General features: G+C 47.1%; 1 protein-coding gene across 2 annotated transcripts in view; it reads left to right on the plus strand.

Moving 5' to 3' along the window:
* The window catches only part of LOC117356613 (lysozyme C, milk isozyme-like), a 31,990-nt gene extending 11,500 nt beyond the window's left edge, over positions 1-20,490 (plus strand). The window contains exons 2-5 of one of the 2 annotated variants that reach the window (XM_033936073.1): positions 4,520-4,551; positions 5,112-5,252; positions 17,044-17,122; positions 20,289-20,490. In XM_033936073.1, coding sequence (XP_033791964.1) covers positions 4,520-4,551; positions 5,112-5,252; positions 17,044-17,122; positions 20,289-20,349 — 313 coding nt within the window. In that variant the 3' untranslated portion in view covers positions 20,350-20,490. The remainder of the gene's footprint in view (positions 1-4,519; positions 4,552-5,111; positions 5,253-17,043; positions 17,123-20,288) is intronic. The other variant, XM_033936074.1, reaches the window with a different exon arrangement.
* Positions 20,491-20,744: the final 254 nt, after the last annotated feature.

The following is a 20,744-nucleotide window of genomic DNA, read 5'->3' on the forward strand; positions in this document are numbered from 1 at the left end:
TGGTGTGGAGTGGGAAGGAAGGAAGGAAGGAAAGGAGAAGAGAAAGCGAGAGATACCAAAGCATAGGGGAGGGGGCGGAGACAGAAAAATGGAGAGGGGGTGAAACTGAAATGAATCATGTGCAAAGGAGAGAAGGGACACAGGATATACAGTTTATTGAAGGGACATAGAAAGAGGGAAGATACCATATGGAAGAGAGAGAGGGTTATTAGTAGATGGAAGAGGCAGAGAGAGTGTGGGCAGTAGATGGAAGGGGTAGAGAGAGAGAGGGCAGAAGCTGTGTGGAAGGGGCAAAGAGAGGGCAGATGTTGCATGGAAGGGAGAGAGGACAAACGCTATATAGAAAGAAGAGAGCAAAGAGAAGATGATTAAAGCAGAAATGACAAAAGGTAGAAAGAAATTTTTGTTGCTTTACTTAGAATCAAGTAGTATTGTAACTGCATTGATAAAAGTTTAAAAATAGGAAATGGAAATAAGGCAATTTTTTGAACTAAACCCCTTTCCTCAGGTCAGGACAGGATACCATAACAGCAGAATAATGTACTGTTCTGAAGAAAGATTTGGCCTCTGAAAGCTGCGGTATAGCTTGAATCCCGGTAGTACAGTGTCCCAGATGTTTTCCTCGTTTCTCCATGTTTCCGTGATGCCAATGATGTCAATGTTATCTTTTTGTGCCATAGCTTCCAGTTCCCCCATCCTTAGGCTCCTTGCGTTCATGTACATACACTTGAGTTTGCGGCCTGTTACTTTCTTGCATTTCCTTCTGGTGCACCTCCCTCCATATGGATCTGGCCTCCTCCCCCCCCCCTCCACACACACACACTCCCCCTCACTTTCCCAAAGCAGCAGTGGCAGCTGGTCAGCAGAGGCAGCGCTGTAAAAAGGCTGCTTGAGGACAGCCCCGGCAGGGCCTTTCCTCTGCCATGTCAGAAGCTGCCACTTAAGGGGCTGGATGGAGGGACATAAGAGGGTTGTCTGGTCAGGACCACTGCCATTGCTGCTTTGTGGGCTGGAGGAAGGGATTGGAGCCGCTAAGGTGCGCTGGTGTGCGCTTGCGCACAAAATATTACCTGGCAGCGCACAAGTTTCTCGTCACAGCGCACACATTGTAGAGCACAGTTCTTCAACCGCCGGTCCGCAAACAAAATCTTGCCGGTCCGCGAAGGATTCGGTCCCCGCCGCAACGAAAGGCCGGCGTCAGCTGACTTGCAACTTCCTGTTGCAGTCGCTGTGCCGGGACTCCTGCCTTCGCCGGGACTCCTGCCTTCCACCGCGTTTGCCTCCTGCCTTGTCTCCGCACCTCCAGACCAGCAGCGGCAGCTCTGTATGTTTTTAACTTCGGCACAGAGCTGCCCCTAATCAATAGTTTAGCGCGGTTTCATAAGGCAGCCTCGGGGCCTTTGCTAGGCCGGCCCACATCGCATCATCGAAGCGGGCCGGCTATCAAAGGCCCCGAGGCTGCCTCATGAAACCGCGCTAAACTATTGATTAGGGGCAGCTCTGTGCCGAAGTTAAAAGCATACAGAGCTGCCGCTGCTGGTCTGAACTCTTGGGCCGCTGAAGGAGGGCAAAAAGCAGCTATCCTGGAGGTTTCCCTTCCTCTCGCCTTACAGGTTCCTTTTTTCCACCTTTTTTTTTTTCCTTCAAACGGCAACGGGCCCCAGCATCGACATCAATCAAGTAAGTTCCACTGTCAATCAAGCGGTTCTGCTCGGCCAAAGCTTCCCCTGTGACATGAGCCACCCTCAGGGGAAAGAAAGTGACCCACAAAGGTGAGGGGAAGGGGGGCAGATGATGGAAGTTGGGGGGGGGAGAGAGAGAAGGGGCAGATGATGGAATGGAGGAGATGAGAGAGAGAGAGAAGGGGACAGATGATGGAAGTGAGAAGAAGGGAGAGAGAGCAGAAGGCAGATGGATGTCAGTTGAGAGGGGAGAGCAGATGCTGAATGGAAGTGGGGAAAGAACACATACTGGATGGAAGGAGGAGATAAATAAAGGGGGAAGAAAATAGTAAGATAATGGAGGGGTGAGGGAAAGGGGTGACAAGCTGTGTGTAGACACAGTGAAAAGAGGGAAACGGGACTAAATAGTAAGAAAGAATTTAATTTAGATGGAGGCAGAAAATAGAGAAGGAAGACCAGAGAAGAAAAGGGAAGAGAGCAGAGAATGATCAGATCTGAGTGGAGGAAATGAGAAGAGAGATATGCTAAAAACCACAGGGGGGAGGGAAGGATAGAGATGCCAGACCATGAGGGGAACAGAAGGAAGATGATGGATGCTAGACCAAATTGGAGGGTGGGGGGGGGCAGGAGGAGAGATGGCAGGGAAAGACAGACAGTGAATGGAAGGGGCAGATGCTGGACTGAAGAGACAGAGAAGGTTATCATGCTGCTGTACCGGGCCATGGTACACCCTCACCTGGAGTACTGCGTCCAGCACTGGTACTTTAAGAAGGACACGGTACTACTCGAAAGGATCCAGAGAAGAGCAACTAAAATGGTTAAGGGGCTGGAGGAGTTGCCGTACAGCGAAAGATTAGAGAAACTGGGCCTCTTCTCCCTTGAGCAGAGGAGATTGAGAGGGGACATGATAGAAACATTCAAGGTACTGAAGGGAATAGACTTAGTAGCTAAGGCAGGGAGAACGAGAGGGCACTCTCTAAAGTTGAAAGGGGATAGATTCCATACAAACGTAAGGAAGTTCTGTGGTAGAAAGCAACATATTTATTTGGCTCATAACTTGCTGGCGCCCGATATTTTTAGCTCACAGTGAAAAAAGTTTGCTCACAACACCCGCCCGCTTAGAGGGAACACTGATTGGAGGGGTTGTGGATGCAGAATCCAAGGTGAGTTGAAAGCACTCTCGAAGAAGTGGGCTTTTAATTTGGACTTGAACACTGCCAGCGACGGAGCACGCCATAGGGATTCAGGACGTTTGTTCAAGGCATTAATGTTAACCACTCAACCTTTGGCTGCTCCCTGGACTGCTCCAAAATGCCCCCACGGTTGCTTGGTTATCTTTTAGCAGTTGGTGCTAAAATTCAGCAGGGGGGAACTGAGGCTGATGCTGGACAGACTTCTATGGTGTGTGTCCCACTGAAGGAAGATTAGCCAAATCCAGTACGTGAGAACTGAAGGCGATGCCAAACTGACTTCTACAGTCTGTACCCTGCTAATGGGCTGAGACAGATGAAATTTCAGCAACTCGTGTATTAGATCATTTTATTGTCACGTGTTGTGAGTGGGGTGCTGTGCAGCTCAGGGGGGAGGAGAAGACATATGACTAGTAAGTTGAATTCTGTCAGCAATACTTGGAGTCTTGGTTATAATCATGTTCATTCCCATCATATTGGCTGCCCATATGGTTGGCATGTGGTTGACTTCACAGCTGACACTTGAATATGGGTGACTGCATAGAGTGGCAGGTGTAGTTTTGGCCACCTTGTTGGATGGGCTGGATGGACCTTTTTCTGCCACCTTTTACTGTGTCACTGTGTATTACTGTGTTAGCAGTGACCCTGGTCAAGTCACTCAATCCAATAACTCACTCCACACTCACAAACACAAAGGGACTGTAACAATCAAAAGCCATCGTCTGTTTTGGCAGAGCAGAATTGCCGCAAGAACAGCAGTGTGTATGAAAGACATGTGGGCCTCATCCAGCACAGCGCTGGGAAAGATAAGCGTTTATCCGAACAGTATTAGTAACATTATATACTGGCACACAATCCGGACGCAGTCCAATTACATTAGCGGGAAGTGATTTTATGGTCGCTCCCGACACATCTGTTCTTTAGGAGTTTAGAGTAGGGCTCCCAGCACATGTGGATGGAAATTTATTGAAATATTTGAATATTTGAAAAGTATTTATTATTGAAAAAAATATTTATTATGCCGATGAGGTAACTCTAATAGTAGCCTGAATGCTTATAAAATTAGCAGCAGACGCGAGTCTGCTTTTTCTCCCCCTTTACAAGATTCCTGAAGCATAGTAGTGGCTTTTTGAGTTTTAAGTCCACAGTGCGTTGTTGAGCCTTAGGAAGAGGTTTAAATTTATGCTATTGTAAAGGAGTAAAAAGTGAAATCCCTTTTTTTGAGAACAGGTTTTGCAAGTCACAATCCCCCATTGCCCCAGGTACATTAGATAGAGTGTGAGCCCGCCAGGACAGATAGGGAAAAATTGCTTGAGTACCTGAATGTACACCACTTAGGTTATAAGTGGTATATAAATGCTAAAAATAAAATAAATAATAAATAAATATTCAGTTAGCTGGTGCTGCTAAATATCACCTTTAAATTATTTTGCTTAGTCAGTTAAATGCCATTTTCACACATAAAACCACTTCCTAAATTTATGGATCCTCAAAGAGTATAATGGAACTGAAATGTCTTTTTCAGGTCATTTTGGATCCATGTCTGATGACATTATTTAGAGGATACAAAACAAAACAAATGGCAAATGAACTTCCATAAGAATCTGATGTTGCTCCTGTAAATGTACACTTTTTGTTTCATTTCAGTGAAAAGTATCAAGAAAACTGTGGAATCACTTGTAAGTTTAAATGTATAGTGCTGTGTACACCTTTCAGGGCTATAGAAATGATAAATAGTAGTGGCAGTAAGTTTCATGCTCAGCATCATTCTCTTCTAGGTTGGGCGGAGAGCTTTTCAGTGGCCCCGTGTACAATCTGCAAAGAATTGAGTTCTTTGCTTGACCTATATCAGTGGATCGCAAACTGGGTGCCGCGGCACACCAGTGTGCCTCCTGAAGTTTCAGGGGTGCCACGACGCACTGGCGAGGAGGAGAGTCGTCCACCCCGGCTGACTGCCTACAGGACGTGTCTCTCGCGGCGAGACGCACGTCCTTTAGGCAGTCAGTCGGCACGGATGACTCTCCTCCTGGCCGGCATCTCTCCTCCTCTCCCCGTACCTCCCGTAGCCCTCCACCGAAGAGGGTTGTGGCCAGATGGGCCTCCGCGCACTTCTGGGTGCCTTCCAGCCGGGGCATTGTATGTAGTGTACTGCCAGCCAGAATGTTTATGAGACATTGGCCTATGTAATAGATGTTTGCTTTTGTTGCTTTTTAACAGCTTTTGTACTTGGTCTCCACAGATGCTTGCCTGGCAAATTCTGCAAGTCAGTATAACACATCATTTCAGGGAAGTCCATCAGAGTACGGGATGTTTCAGATAAGCAACTTCTGGTGCAACAGCAAGTCAGGAGAGAACAATCCCTGTGGCATTTCATGTGCTAGTATGTAAACGTTCTATGTGTTATTTTATTATTTTCACATATTACACAAGGAATTGAGTAGTAGAAAGCAAATGGCATTGCTGACTTGTTTATTTATTTATTGGGATTTATTAACCACCATTATGAAGAGATTCACCCAAGGCAGTATACATAATGTGACCATACGTACTGTCCTGTTTTTAGATCCCCTGTCTCGTTGTCCCCACGCACAGCTTCAGGACACCAAAATGTCCCATTTTCAGATAGAGCGTCCTGAAGATGTGCATGGGGACAATGGGACAGGTGATCGCAGAGCCCGGGCTCGATTCCTGCTTCCCCGCCACCGACGCAGCAATAGGGGAAGGCGAGGCAAATGCCAGCCTGGAACTTCCTTTCCAACGTCAGAATTGACATCGGGGAAAAGGCTTCTGGGCTGGCTGTTGTGCAATCATTGCACTTGCCTCACAAGGCCCTGTTGCTGCGGCGGCAGTGGGGAAGCAGGGAGAAATTGTTGGCAGCAGTGGTGGCATGAAGGGAGGCAAGGAGAGAGAAAGAAAGAAAAAGTTAGGGGAGTGTGGTGGCAGTGGCTTGGGGGACAGGGAAGTGGCGGTGGTTTGGGGGAGCAGGGAGAAAGAAAGGGGCAGGGAGGGAGAAAGTAGACAGCAAAAAAGAAGGGGGCAGGGAGAGAAAAAGAAAGAAAGGATGCACAGTAAGAAGGAAGTGTAACCAGAGACTCATGAAATCACCAGACAACAAAAACTCCTGCCCCGCATCACTGCTAGACCACCAGGTAAGATCAGGGTTGCAGGAGGGAGGCGGTTGGGGGGGTGTCAGAGCTGGCCCAAAAAATTATTTGTGATTTTTCCCTATTCACAGGCTGGCTCTGCCCCTAACCCCCGCAAATATTGAGGGTCTGCTGTATTTGTCTATTTTTCTATAGTTGTTACTGAGGTGATATTGCATATTTTAAAGTCATCTGTCTTTTCCGCTTTGAAAAAACCCTGAATATAAATGATAATTAACATTTTCTCTGCATACAATGTGCTTTGTGGGTTTTTTTAATTTTATGGGTACCATTATGAATTAATAAGATATTGTGTGTACATGAAAAATGAATGGAGGAAATTGGGGGTGGGGCTAGGGTGGGATTGGAGGCGGGGCAGAAAATCAGTAGATGTCCCATTTTGATGAAAAAAAATAAATGGTCTCGTTAAGTATACAACAAATATAGCTTAAGATAAAACTGACAATTTTGTTAACAACGTAACAATGGTAAAATGACCAAATATAAACATAAATACAATAAATGAGGTAAACTTGAAATCAGCAAATTGAAACTTAATAGTAGAACTACTATGAAACAGTATCAAAAAATTAAACACATTTAACAGCACTGAAATTCAAATAATAGAGATATAATGCAATGTAGGCATAATACCTAATAAGTATGCATTAAAACATTCAGATAACAGAGATATGAGGCTAATACTTTTCTACAATACAATTTACCATGTAGCCAAGGGGTCAAGAGCAGATGTATAGATGGGGGACACGATGGGTGGTACAAAGTTAGTTGGAATAAATAGACGGGTGACTAAACTCAAGCCAAGTTCTTTATACAGTTAAATCAGACACAGTATAAGGAACTAGTGTGCAGAGAATGACACGGTGACTGTTACTCGTGGCTAGCCGCAGGTAACCCACTGAAACAGGGATGAAAGAAAACCTGCTCGCTGCGGGTACGAGGTCAAGGCCATTTACCGCCCCATGGAGCGGTGAATGGCCTTGTCCCCGCAGTTAATTGAGGGAACACGCACAAAATACTTCAAAATCCGATCATGCAATCCGAGCATCTCCCTCCCCTCCCTTGCCTTTACCTTCGCGGGCGATTTTCCTCTGAACGAGCAGCCAGAGCATTTCCTGAAGTCGCGTGCGGCTGGCTGGCTGCTTTCACTTCTCTTCTATCGCAACTGGAAACAGGAAGTTGCATCAGAGCAGAGAAGAAGTTTCAGGCAGCCAGCTAGCCGCACGCGACTTCAGGAAATGCTCCCGCCGCTTGTTAAGAGGAAAATCACCAGTGAAGGTAAAAGCAAGGGAGGGAGGGAGATGCACGGACTGCGGTGGGTGAGAGGGAGGGAGGGGGCTGCTGCTGAGGACAGAGGACTCAGCTGAAATGAACCTTTTAAAAAATATATAAAGTATATTTGTTTCCCATAGAGCTTGGGGTTCAAAAAGGACACCAAAGCAAAACTGGTTGAGGAGTAGGAAAGAGAAAGGGCAGAAGGACAGGTAAGTGAGCCAGATGCTGGAAGCGGGGGGAAGAAAGAGGGAAAGAAGCTATATGGGGTTGGTGAAGAGAGAGACACATTGGTGTAGAAGAGGAAGAGAGGGGAAATCTGGACACAGTAAGGTAATAGAAACAGAGGGGAAATTATGTGAATGGGGACATAGGGACAGAGACATAAAGGGAGATACATGGGGATGGTATATGGACACTGGTGGGGCAATGCTGGACACAGGAGGAAGTATACAGATACAGAGGGAAGATATTAGAAATGGGGAAAATAGGAACACAGAAAGGAGATGGTGTGTGCGGATGGGATCAGATGGTTTGCTGGGACGGGATGGGGACCGAGCTCGCGGGGACGAGATGGGGATGGGGACGAGGTGGAGACGGAGACAAATTTGTTCCCGGTGTCATTCTCTACTGGTGTGTAGCAAGATAGTCCAGGTTAGGGTTACCTGATATCCGGGAAACCCAGATATGTCCTCTTTATAGAGGACTGTCCGGGTGCCCAGAGGGATTTCCAAAACCAGTAGTTTGTCTGAGTTTTGGAAGGTCCCAAGCTCGGGACCATGTCTGCATGTCCTATTCACATGTGTGGAAGTTGATGTGATGATGTCACATGCATGCACATGGATGTCAACATCCACTCATGCGCAGTGGACATCCTAGGGTTACCAGACGTCCGGATTTCTCCGGACATGTCCTCCTTTTCGAGGATATGTCCAGGGGTCCAGATGACTTTTCTAAACCCGGCACTTTGTCCAGGTTTTGAAAAGTTTCCTGTCAAAATTGCGTGGGGGGACATCTGCGCATGCGCAGATGCAGCACGGTGATGTCATTGCATCATGTCCGCGCAAGCGCAGATACTGTCTGAGGGTAGGGCTAGAGGGGCGGAATGGGATGTGACACAGGCGGAACTGGGTGGGCATAGGAGCATGGCCATGGGTCTGGTTTATCCTTCGGGAAAATCTGGTAACCCTAGGACATCCAGATACGGCCCCGAGCTCAGGAAAGGAGACATGTGGTTCATGTAGGGTGGGACTGAGACAGAATGGGACGGGGCAGGGGCAGGAGAAGATGTGGTGTATAAGCCTAAGGTTTAGTTTAGTTTAGGCCCCTCCCAGGTACATTCCAGGATGCACCGGGAAGGGGAAGACTTGCCATTTTGTGGAGGTGGGCCTGCCTGCAATTGGGAGGGATCCAGGTTGGCTTGGGTGTGTCGGGGTGAGGGCATGTTTTCAGAAGGGGTTCCAGTAGGAGGGACTAGGTATCTCTCCTGCCGGTGATCTTCAGGGGTTGGGGGTGACGGAACTACACGTTTTCAACTAGACCTGTTTAAGAAGCGGCTAAATGCCATGAGCCCCACACAATCCCCCAGTGGTCACTCACCCCCTCCCACCCCTCAAAATTTGAATGAAACAGTACATAACTGGCTCTAGAACAGCAGCATATGATATAGGAAAGCCTAGTAGAGCATCACACAAATGTCTTAAGTAGTCAGGGTGGGCAAGTAGACCATAGAGAGGAGGAGCCAGGCCCATAAGCTGCTCTAACCACTACATTTATAGTGGAAAGTGTGAGCCCACCAAAACCTTACTATACTGACATACAGGTGGCACTTGCAGCCTTAAGGGCTATTAGGATGGTGGACATGTGGGTATAGTAGATTTTGGGAAATTTTTCGAAGGCTGACCATACATTATAAGTGGGTTAAGGTGAGATGTACTTCTAGCACTGTTTATGTGCAGTTCACAGCAGTGCCTTCAAATGTGTTCCAATGTTCTATTGGCATGTCTGTGTGGCCAGTCCATTACAAAGCTGGCACCTCCCACATCCAAATGGGCTTCATTTTGACATTTTCAACTTGGACAGTATTATAGTAAAAAATGGGAATAAAGTTAGATGTCCTGAGGTTGGATATCTAGTTGGACGTTCTAGTGGCCAAGACGTCCAACTAGATGATTTAAAAAAAAAAAAAAAAACAATTGGACATTCAGCATTTTTGAAAAATGAACCCTTCTGGAAGTCCAATTTTGGATGGTTTGTGAGAAACATCCAAAGTCAGAATTAGACGTCCTATCGAAAATGCCACGTGTTACAATCCCTGAGCTAATATCATCCTAATAAGCAAATTCAAGTTTCAAGGTTCTTTATTTTTGATATACCGTCTATCAAAACAAATGTCTAGATGGTGTACAATATAAAAAGATTGTAAGGGACAATTAATATAGGTAAATAAAAGCAATATTTTATATAATATTAAAAATACTAGACAAATTCGGATTAACGTACATGAGACAGAAGGAAAGTAGGGGAGGGAAAGGTTGTTTAAAATACATTGAAGTAAAATTAATAAAAAAAGCACGGTAAATGGGGAGTGGCAAAAACATTAGGATGGGAATCATTTCAAAAGAAGTATTAGGAAGGAAGTGACGTCACCGATGCGAACGGGAGCTTGATCTCAGAGCTCCGTTCGGGCCCGGTGCTAAATTGCTCAAATAAGCTGAGAAATAAGCGCTGAAATATTTTCTTTGGCGACGGAGGGGAGAGCGCAGGGAGCGGAGACCCCATGGCAACGCGCAAAAAAATCCCGACTGAAAAAACCGGCCAGCGAACGCTGGAACAAGCGCTGAGCCGGACAGCACGTGGCAGTGGGGGACTGGAGACCGGCGGTGGTGAGGCGGCGCAATCGAGTGGGGCTGCGGCAGAGGTGACAGCGCTGGCGAGCGCGTCTGCCCCGGGGTGCTCCCCCACGGACCCCCTCACTAAGTCGGATATGCAGGGCTGGATCACCGAAGTCAAAGCCGAAATCTCGGCGGTGGTAGTGCAGGTCCGGGAGGTGGTGCAGGAGCTGCGCACGGACCTCGTGGAGGTGGGCAACCGCGTAGAGGCGGTGGAAATGCGACTGGATTGCTGCGAGGATTCAGTGACCGGGATGCAACGCTCCCTGGAGAGTGCCGCGGCGGAACATCAGCTTCTGATGGACAAGGTGGAGGATCTGGAGAACCGTACCCGGCGTAATAACCTGCGGGTGCGGGGCCTACCAGAATTGCAGGAATATAAGGATGTTAGCGCTACCATCACTACTTTGCTTCGTTGGTTGCTGCAAAATGACACTTTGGATCCGGGCTTGGAGCGTGCTCACAGGGCACTGGGGCCCCGCACATCTGATCAGCCTAAAGATGTTGTGCTGTGTTTGCGGAGCTTTGTGCTTAAAGAACAGATCTTCCGCAGAGCTCGAGAAATGGGCACAGTGACCTGGGAGGGTCATCGGCTGGAATTCTACCAAGATCTGGCGGCAAGTACGCTGCAGAAGCGCCGGGCGTTCCGAGAAGTGACTAAGGCTCTGCAGCGAGGCAATCTGCGCTACCGCTGGACTTTTCCCTTTGGAGTGGTCATCACTATCAATGGAGTGCATACCAGAGTCACTACAGTTCGGGAGGCCCGAACCCTGCTGCAACAAGCAGGCATCGAGATTCCTGAGGAACCTGCTTCTTCTGTGGGAGCGGGGCCCAGTCGAGTGGGACTCCCATCAGCTTCATCTGCTTCACGATGGCAGCGTGTGGAGCGGGGACCACGAAGTGGGAGGGGGGGTCGAGGCGGTGGCCCCTCGCCTCAGAACAATGCTTCTGCTTAATGTGGTTCCTCTGATGGGAGGGCCAATAATTTGCTTGGCTGTCCCTTCCTCCTTGCACTGTCCGGAGGCCCCCCCCGCCTGTGGGGGTTTGGTTTGCCCTGGGTGACTGTGTTACTATGTTTTAACTATGGGGAGGTGTGCTTGGAGGGTCATCCTCGACCTGGATGCTCTGTGAAGGGGTGGGGGAGTGGGGGGCTGAGGGAGTGTTGGGAGGGATTACGAGGGAGTAGTGGGGGGTTGGTGGTGGAGGGTAGCTGGACGGGTGTGTTTGTTTGGGATTGCTGATATTTGTTATTTGACAATTTTGTATAGTTGTGGGGTGGGGTGATAAGGGCTTCGGGGATTGTTACTTTCCTGGTATGTGGGTGGGAGATCTGCGGACTCTCACATGGGGGAGTGGGGGGTGGAGGGGAGGGGGGGTGGGGGGGAGAGGATTGCTAGGGTTTTATATAGGGGAGCTTCTTACTGTGGGGGTGGGGGGATGGGGGGAGAGAGGGGGGGAGGGGGGGACATGTCTGTTGGGGTTGGTCTTGCATTGTCTCTGTACTCCTTTGAACAATGGGGGTGTTTAAACTAGTATCTTACAATATTAGAGGTCTTAATTCCCCTAACAAGCGGAGGGCCTTTTATAGGGAATTGATCCGTTTGAGGGCTGATGTTTGTTTTGTTCAGGAAACCCATTTACTGCAAGCCCATGAATCCTTGGGGGGGGATCATAGGTTTTCGCAGGCCTTCTGGGCCTCCCGGGTGGGCACTTCTAAGAGGTGCGGGGTGGGCATTCTTATCCGTAAGGGAATCCGTTGTGAGGTGCACAGGGTTGTGAGGGATCCCCAGGGCAGGTATATTATGTTGGAAGCTACGATTGAGGGGGTCTTATACTCCCTGGTTAATGTCTATGCCCCTAATGAGGGTCAGGGGATCTTCTTTCGTGAGTTGGTCCCCCGGATCCTCAAGTTCAAGGGGGGGGGCCCTGGTCCTTGGTGGGGATTTCAACCTTACCGTGACTCCTCACTTGGATAATTCTGGGAGGGCGGATTATTATGGGAGACGAGATCGCAAATTATTGCGTGAGGCACTGGCTGGTTTGAATGTGGTGGATTGTTGGAGGTGGCTCCACCCTTCGGTGAAAGACTATACCTACTTTTCGGGAGTACACTCCTCCTATTCCAGAATTGATTATATATTGGTGGAGAGGGGACTTCTCCGGAGGGTGGAGTCTTCAGGGATTGAGTCCTTCACGTGGTCGGATCATGCCCCGGTGTGGTTGCGATTCCAGGGGGAGGGAGGGGGTGGGGGACGGAAATTTTGGCGCTTCAATGATAGTCTCCTAGATGATCCAGAGGTGGGAATGCAGATTGAGGGGTGGATACAAGACTATTTGGAGGTGAATGTGGAGTGTGGAGCTTCCTTGGAGGCGGTTTGGGAGGGGTTGAAGGCTACCCTTAGGGGCAGGCTGATAGCCCTGGCGTCGGCTAGGCAGCGTAAGCGGCGGGAGGTAGCCGCTACTCTGCTGATTGAAATTGGTAGGTTGGAAAGTTTACATAAGCGTTCCCCCTGGAATGTGGTATTGCGGGAGCGCTTGCTTCAGGCTCGTAGGGATCTTCAGGCTTTAGACTTGGAAAGATTGCACCATAATTTGCAGCTCCTCCAGCAGCGATATTTTGAGTTCTCCAATAAAGCTAGTCGCCTGGTTGCACACCGTCTTAAGGTGCGACAGACACGAAATCAGATTCTCTCACTCAGGGCTGCTTCTGGGGAAGTGTTACAGACCGAGGAAGCTATCCGGGCACGGTTTGTGGAATATTACTCTCAACTCTATACCCCGGAAGATCCAGGGCCTTCACAGGAACAGGATGCTTATTTGATATCAGCTGAGCTACCCCAGATTGCACAGGGAGATGTGGCAAGGTTGGACCGCCCTCTCACATTGATTGAGGCTCGTAGTGCGCTGCGTTCTATGAAACTTGGTAAATCCCCTGGATTGGATGGTTTTACTGTTCGGTACTATAAACGATTTCAGGATCTGCTGCTGCCCCCTCTATTGCGTTTTCTTAATTCCTTGCAGGGGAATAGTGCCCTCCCCTTCTTTATGCGTCTGGCGGGTGTGACAGTGTTGGCTAAGGAGGGGAAGGATCCTCTCCAGTGTGCATCCTATAGGCCGATATCCCTATTGGGGGTGGATACTAAGATCTTCACGCGCATTCTGGCGGACCGATTGATGAGTTGGATACCTCGGCTGATCCATCCGGATCAGTCGGGATTTGTAGTTGGCAGACAGGTGGGTGATAACACGCGTAGGGTCTATAACTTGTACGACCGGGCCAGGGGTGGGGTAAGAGAGACAGTGTTTTTGTCTATCGACGCTGAGAAGGCGTTCGATAGAGTCTCTTGGCCTTTTTTGTTTCGGGTCTTGGAGTCTGTGGGTTTGGGCCCGAGAATGAGAGACTGGATCCGAGTCCTCTATAATGGGCCCCTGAGTTGTATTAAAGTAAATGGTAGTTATTCGGAGACTTTCTCCCTAGCAAGGGGTACACGTCAGGGGTGTCCCCTCTCCCCGATTCTCTTTGCTTTGACTGTGGAACCCCTGGCGCAGCGTGTGCGGATGAATCCGGATATTCAGGGGGTCATGGTGCCGGGGGGGGACTTTAAGTTGGCTCTGTTTGCGGACGATATCCTGTTTACGGTGGAAGACCCTGCCGAGTCTTTACCGGCTATATTGCAGGAGTTGGAAATTTATGGGAATGTGTCAGGATTTCGGGTCAATATCGGTAAATCGGAGCTTCTTAACATCAACCTACCTGCTGACCGGGTTTCCTATCTTAGAGATCGGTATCCGTTTCGGTGGGTCTCGCATTCATTGCGATACCTAGGGGTATATTTTGGACCGCCGGGAGTGGAGATGTATGACCTCAACTTCCCTCCGCTCTTTCGTCGCATCCGCCAGGATTTGCTTAAATGGAAGGACCTGTATTTCTCTTGGCTGGGCCGGGTGGCCATTGTGAAGATGATGATTCTGCCCCGCTTGTTGTTCTTATTTCAGGTGTTGCCTTTATGGGTGGAGAGGAAAACATTAGAGGGAGTGCAAAGGCACATTTCTAATTTTATTTGGGCGGGTAGACGACCGAGGGTGAGTAGAAAGGTCTTGTGCATGGGGAGAGGGGACGGAGGGCTGGGAGTCCCGGATGTGGTGAAATATTATCAGGCTGCTCAGCTACGCGCCCTTTTAGAATGGCAGGCGCAGACACCGAAACTGTGGGTGGAAATTGAGCAAAGGTTAAGTGGGGGGGTGCCTCTGTTACATCGGCCGTGGGTACCCGGTAGGGCACGCCTGATGGGGGAGATATCCTCGGTAGCGGTTTCCCTGAGGGTATGGAATCAAACCAGAGCTTGTTTACTGGGGCGTGGGCGTCATTCCTGGTTTACTCCATTGAGATTCAATCCTGATTTCCCACCGGGGGGAGCGGGGGGAGTTTTCGCAGAGTGGGAGGCACGGGGCTTAGTCTGCATGGGTCAGCTGTGGGACCCGGTGTTGGGTGGGGTGAGATCCTTTACGGACCTCAGGGGCAGGTATGGGCTTGGATTAAGGGATCTGTTCCCCTACATGCAGGTCCTTCACTATGTTAGGACATCGGGTATTTTGGGAGACTTGAGGGGTGGTAAGACGCCCTTTGAACTATTATTGGGCCCAGTGCTTAGGAAGGGAGCTCTCTCTGCGATTTATCGGTGTCTCAATGGTCGGGGGGCCCCCCTTCCATACATGAAGGCCTGGGAGGGTGATTGTGGCTCTGTAATTTCCTGGGACACTTGGGGTGACATATGGGCGGAGATCTCCTCGGCGGGTATAGCGGCTTTGCTAATTGAGAACGGATATAAGGTTCTTTTCCGATGGTATTATACTCCTCAGACTGTGGCTCGGTGGCAGGAGGGTGCGAGTGTGCTTTGCTGGAGGGGCTGTGGGGAAGTAGGTACCTACTTTCACATGTGGTGGCAGTGCAGGAGGGTGTGTGGATTCTGGACTGATGTTTTTGCTCGGGTGTCCCGGATCCTGGATGTCCAGATTCCGGCTGATTGGCGACACGCCTTGTTGTTTTGGCATCAATTAGACCTGGCTCGGGGGGACTCTCTGTTCTGCAAACTTGCATTCACTGCTGCTAGATTGGCTGTTGCCTCTCGGTGGAATCAGGTACTTCCACCCACATGGGCCCTGGTGGAGCAACGCATGCTTAATTGGCAGAATCTGTATTACTTAACAGCTTTGAGGCATGGTAAATTACATGGCTATGCTCATGTGTGGCGCCAATTTCGGGCCTCGGTGGGGGTGTGTGGTAGGGGTGGTCGGGGACCTTGAGCTACACTGGGGGTTGGGCCTGGGTGGGCGAGGTTTGGGGGGGCCCTTCTTTATATTCCTTTTTATTGTTTGGGTTGTGTCTGGAATTGTTTAGTTTTGACCTTATTGATAGCTGTGGGTATGATGTTTTGTCCCGGGGGGGGGGGGGGGGGTATTGGTTGTGGTGGGGTGGGTATTATAGCTTGTTCTTTTCAGTTTGTACGCTCTGCACATGACTACATTGCTGATTGTGTTTTCGTGTGTGCTTCTGGAGTGGGATGTTCTGCTCATTGAATTTATGTTTTTGTATCTCATGTGCTTTTGCTATGTACTGTTTGGAGTGTTTTCTCAATAAAAGCTTTTCAATTGAAAAAAAAAAAAAAGAAGTATTAGATGTTTCAAAGCTTCACATGAATCAAGGAATTAAGAGGTTGAAGCTAATACTAAAGAATAAAGGCATCTTTAAAGAGGAAAGTTTTAAGTTTGGCTTTAAATTTTTCAAGCGAGTTCTCTAATCGAACTTCTAATGGGAGGGCATTCCACAGAGAGGGGGCAGTTAACTGAAAAGATGGATTTGCAAGTAGTATCGTATAATAGTTCCCGTATTGATGGTATGGAGAGTAAATTTTGATTATTTGATTGGAGGGTCCTGGATAATGAATAAGGGATCAAAAGTTTGTCTATAAACGCTGGTTGCTTAGAGTTTTTTTGTTTTAAAAGTGAGAAGGAGTATTTTATAGGAGAGACGATGTGCAATAGGTAGCCAATGTGCTTTGCGGAGGAGAGGGTGACATGGTCAAATTTTTTTGCATGATAGATTAATTTAACAGCAGTGTTTTGCAATAGTTGTAGATGACAAATTTCTTTCTGGGTTAAACCTTGATAAAGGTCATTACAGTAATCTATAGTTGAAATTACTAGAGAGTGAATCAGGATATTAATTAAGGAGGGATTGAGAAAAGAAGAACTAGAACGGATAAGCCTAAGCTTATGAAAACATTTCTGCATAACTGCATTAAATTGTGTGCAGTAGTCCAATTAGCAGTAACCAATAAACCATAGTTGTTGCGAAAGCTTCTCTCTTGATCAACAGGAATTGTGGTCGCCACCATTTTGAGAAGTAGCAGCAGGGTAGGAGTATGAGAGGATCAGTTCTGCCCTTGGTAGGCAGCAGACTAAAAAAGAGGATAGTTGGGGGGAGTTTCTTTAACTAGTGGTAGTAGCAGCAGCTTGGATAGGGCCAAACATTTTTTCTGGGTTCTTTATTTTTGTTTTCAGTTTAAAGACTCAAAACAAGCAACAAATGAGATGGGAATACAGAAGGAAATGAAATTCTTTAAGAGACTTTAAAAAAAAAAATTTTCAGGATATAATAAATTTGGTATAAAATCCTCTGTTACTGATGTGAACAACATTTTACCATAAGTTAAACCTACTGTGGACAAAGCTTTCAGAAATGTGATATATAGAGTTTATAGTATATAATGGACTTATCTACTGTGTAAGATAAAGCAATCACCCTGATACTGAAATCCATGTTCAATTTCTTCATATTTTTCAGAGCTCATGGATAGTAATATATCTGATGATATTCAGTGTGTGAAAAGAATTGTCCAGGATCCCAAAGGCCTAGATTCTTGGTAAAGATCTTTAAATCTCTCTCTCTCATCCAGAAAGACTATGGGCTCCTTTCACTAAGCTGCGGTAGTGGTTTTACTGCGTGCAGAATTCCTGTGCGCGCTAGATGCTAACGCCAGCATTGAGCTGGCGTTAGTTCTAGCTGCATAGCGCGGGTTTAGCGTTCGCTAAAAATGCTATTGCAGCTTAGTAAAAGGAGCCCTATGTGCAGAAATCATTTTCATTTACAAAAAGTCTAATTGTACAAATGTGAATCAGGGAGCACCACGTACAAATGAAACTTAACTTTGCTCATGGGAAATTGCACCACATGCTGTCTACATTTGCCATTTCCTATGGGCTCAATAAATGTAACATCTGCCTCAGGCTAGATGCTAAATTTTTTTGTGCTCCTAGTTGCACTTGAACTCTCCCATTGTAAGTGGTTCAAAGAGGGGTATTTTCTTATTTTATTTTTATTACATTTTAGTAACTTACAACACAAGTAATCAAATTGTTAAAGAAACACGAATAAGTAAAAAAATGCAATAAAAAAGAAAAACACTTTAGGAAACAAATGTGACTTAACCCTCCACTAAATTTGGGCTTCAGAGCCAACTACAGCACAGAGACACTACTAGGAACACTAATGGACACTGCAAAACAATACCTCTGTACAGGGAAGAAAATCCTGCTCATACAACTAGACCTCTCTGCAGCCTTCAACCTGGTAAATCACTACATTCTTCTACAAACTCTAAACTCCATAGGAATCTCAGGCAAAGTACTTGCATGGTTCAAAGGCTTCCTAGAATCCAGAACCTACAGGGTTAAAACAATGCAAGAACAATCAGAACCATGGTCCAACCCCTGCGGAGTTCCCCAAGGATCACCCCCATCACCCACACTATTCAATATATATAGCCTCCCTCAGCTCCTACCTAGACAAACATGGCATAACTTCATAGAGCTATGCAGATGACATCACTATTCTCCTTCCCTTTGACCACCCAGTACCCACCATGACAAGCACAATACACAGAACACTCGAAACGATAGCAACATGGATGACAAAGCACAAATTAAAACTTAACCCTGACAAAACAAACTTTATCCTCCTAGAAAACAACAAAACTCCAACCTTAACAAATCTAGTAATAAACTCGATCTCATACACAATTCAACCCACACTAAAACTTCTGGGAGTAATAATTGACAGAGGCTGTACTATGCAACCACAAATCAACAAAGTAATAAAAGCATTGTTCATGACCATGAGAAATCTAAGATAAATCCGAAAATTCTTCGACAGGAAACAATTCCTACTTTTGGTACAATCTCTTATCCTTGGACTAATAGACTACTGCAACATACTATACCTCCCATGCCCAGCGACCATGATAAAACAATTACAAACAATACAAAATACAGCCCTGAGACTCTACTCACTAAAAAAATATCACAGAGGCATACCATGACTCACACTAGCTTCCAATACAAGCAAGCAAATTCTACTGCCTACTTTTCAAGGCTAATAACGGAGAAAGTCCAACCTACTGGAATAATCGACTAACTCAATCCTCTTCAACCAGGCACAGGAGAACGCACTCACTATTCACACACCCATCATCCAAAAATGTCAAACGAAAAAAAACTATATGACAACCTAATAGCCTTCAAAGCAGCTAAACTGGACAGACAAATCACCATTCTGTTATCATCGACCACAGACTACAAAACCTTCAAGAAAGATATTAAAACCATACTCTTCAAAAAATACATAAAACCCATCTAGCACGACCAGTCCCTACCCAATCCCCTCCAACCCTCTCTACACCCTTAATACACTCTAATGTGCTTCTAACTACCCAAAAAAGTTTAAAATGCTTCTAATTTACCCAACATTTATCACCTTAAGATCTCCCCTCCCCCCCCCTAGCCAATGATAGGAAGAATCCCCCTCTGGAAAGATTAAGGTTACCAGATGCCCGGACTGTCTGGGTGTCAGTCCACCCTGGAGCGCCGGCCTCCCTCCTCCTCTCTGCCCCATCCCACTCCTCCCCCTACCATCCACACATGCCCACGCCCCTTCCCTGTACCTTTTTAAGTTCGGCACGAACAACGCCGAACTAGCTGCCTGCGTCGGCTTTGGCGCTTTCTGTAACATCACTTCAGGAGGAAGTGACCCTCGCTACTCCACTGCTGGGTGTCAGGGCAAATTCTATAAACCCGGCAGTTTGTCCAGGTTTTGGAAGGCACCAGCTCATGGCAGTGTCTGGAGGGCCTCAGAGCATGTGACGATGTGATGTGATGATGTCATATGCATGAGAACATGCATGTGATGTCATTGCATCATATCCGTGCATGCTCAGAGGCCCTCTAGATGCGGCTCCAAGCTCAGGGAAGAAGAGACAAGGTTGCATAGGGATGGGAGTAGAATTGGGTGGGACTGGAGCAGAACGGGGCAGGTATGGGGGGTGGGTCCACATGTCCTCTTTTTTGCTTCCACAAATCTGGTAACCCTAGGGAAGATCCCAGTCCCAGCAGACCATGAGCAAGGCCTACCTTAGCTCTAATGATCCAGTGGGGGTGATGGGGGAAGGAATGAGACTTGCTTGCTTCTGCCTTTTGCAGCAACCTCAAGAAAAAAGCTGCTGCAGCCTCTCACAGCAATTTGCCAGGGATCTAAGATAGGTTAAGGCAGGGGGGACTTCCCGGAGATGCATCATTTTGGAAAGGGGAGAGTGTCTTCTTGTTTTGTGTTGGGGAGAGGGAATGTAAGGTGCTGTTTTGTGGTTGGGAGGAGAGTTTCAGAGGGAAAAAGCAACATTTTTTATGCAGGTCCTGGCCAATAATCAGTGTCAGGATCCCAATAGTTAAGTGGGTGAATTTTAAGTCTCAGCACTGAATTTTCCCAACACCCACATTACATTCAGTTCCTCCTCAATGCTGCACCCTGTACTGCCCCTGACTTGCCTGCTATTTTTTTTTGGGGGGGGAAGGGGGGAGGTGAGAGCCAATATTCAATAGCACTCCCTAGCTGTGCTGCTGAATATTGGCAGTTTGACAGACAGAAGCGATTTAAGCAGGACAGAGCTTCTTCTGCCTACTTAAATTGCTGCAAATATTGAATGGTATGATTTCATCTGTTCATTTTTTAAACTTATTGCTTCTCTGTTTTTATTTAAGGGACCCTTGGGTAAACTCGTGTAAAGGCCGGGATCTAATTGGTTTCATATGCAAAACTTGACTCCAGGAAACTCCCTTTCAGTGACTGCTTATCTCTTCTTCAAATGCTTTTTTGAATTAATTCAAACCATTTTTGAATTAATTTAGTCTTGATAGTACTTAAAATAATATTAAACATCTGCCATTAAATTACTTCACATTGATAAAATCAGTGTTGTCTTCATTCATGAGATCCTGCATTCTTATCTTTATGATTGTAGTGGGAATCATTTGGTCTCACAATTGTATTTCATTACATTCTTCTTGATATTTAGCAATACTTGGTCATCCTGGAACAGCTCTTGGCTGGCTAATACCTCTAAGTCAGCTAACCACTGATATTCAGTGGGAGATAGCCAGCTATCTCCTGCTGAATATCCCAGTCAGCAGATTGGCCAGTGACTGCCTATGTTACAT

This window comes from Geotrypetes seraphini, chromosome 3 (assembly GCF_902459505.1).
Source record: "Geotrypetes seraphini chromosome 3, aGeoSer1.1, whole genome shotgun sequence".
Lineage (NCBI taxonomy): Eukaryota > Metazoa > Chordata > Amphibia > Gymnophiona > Dermophiidae > Geotrypetes > Geotrypetes seraphini.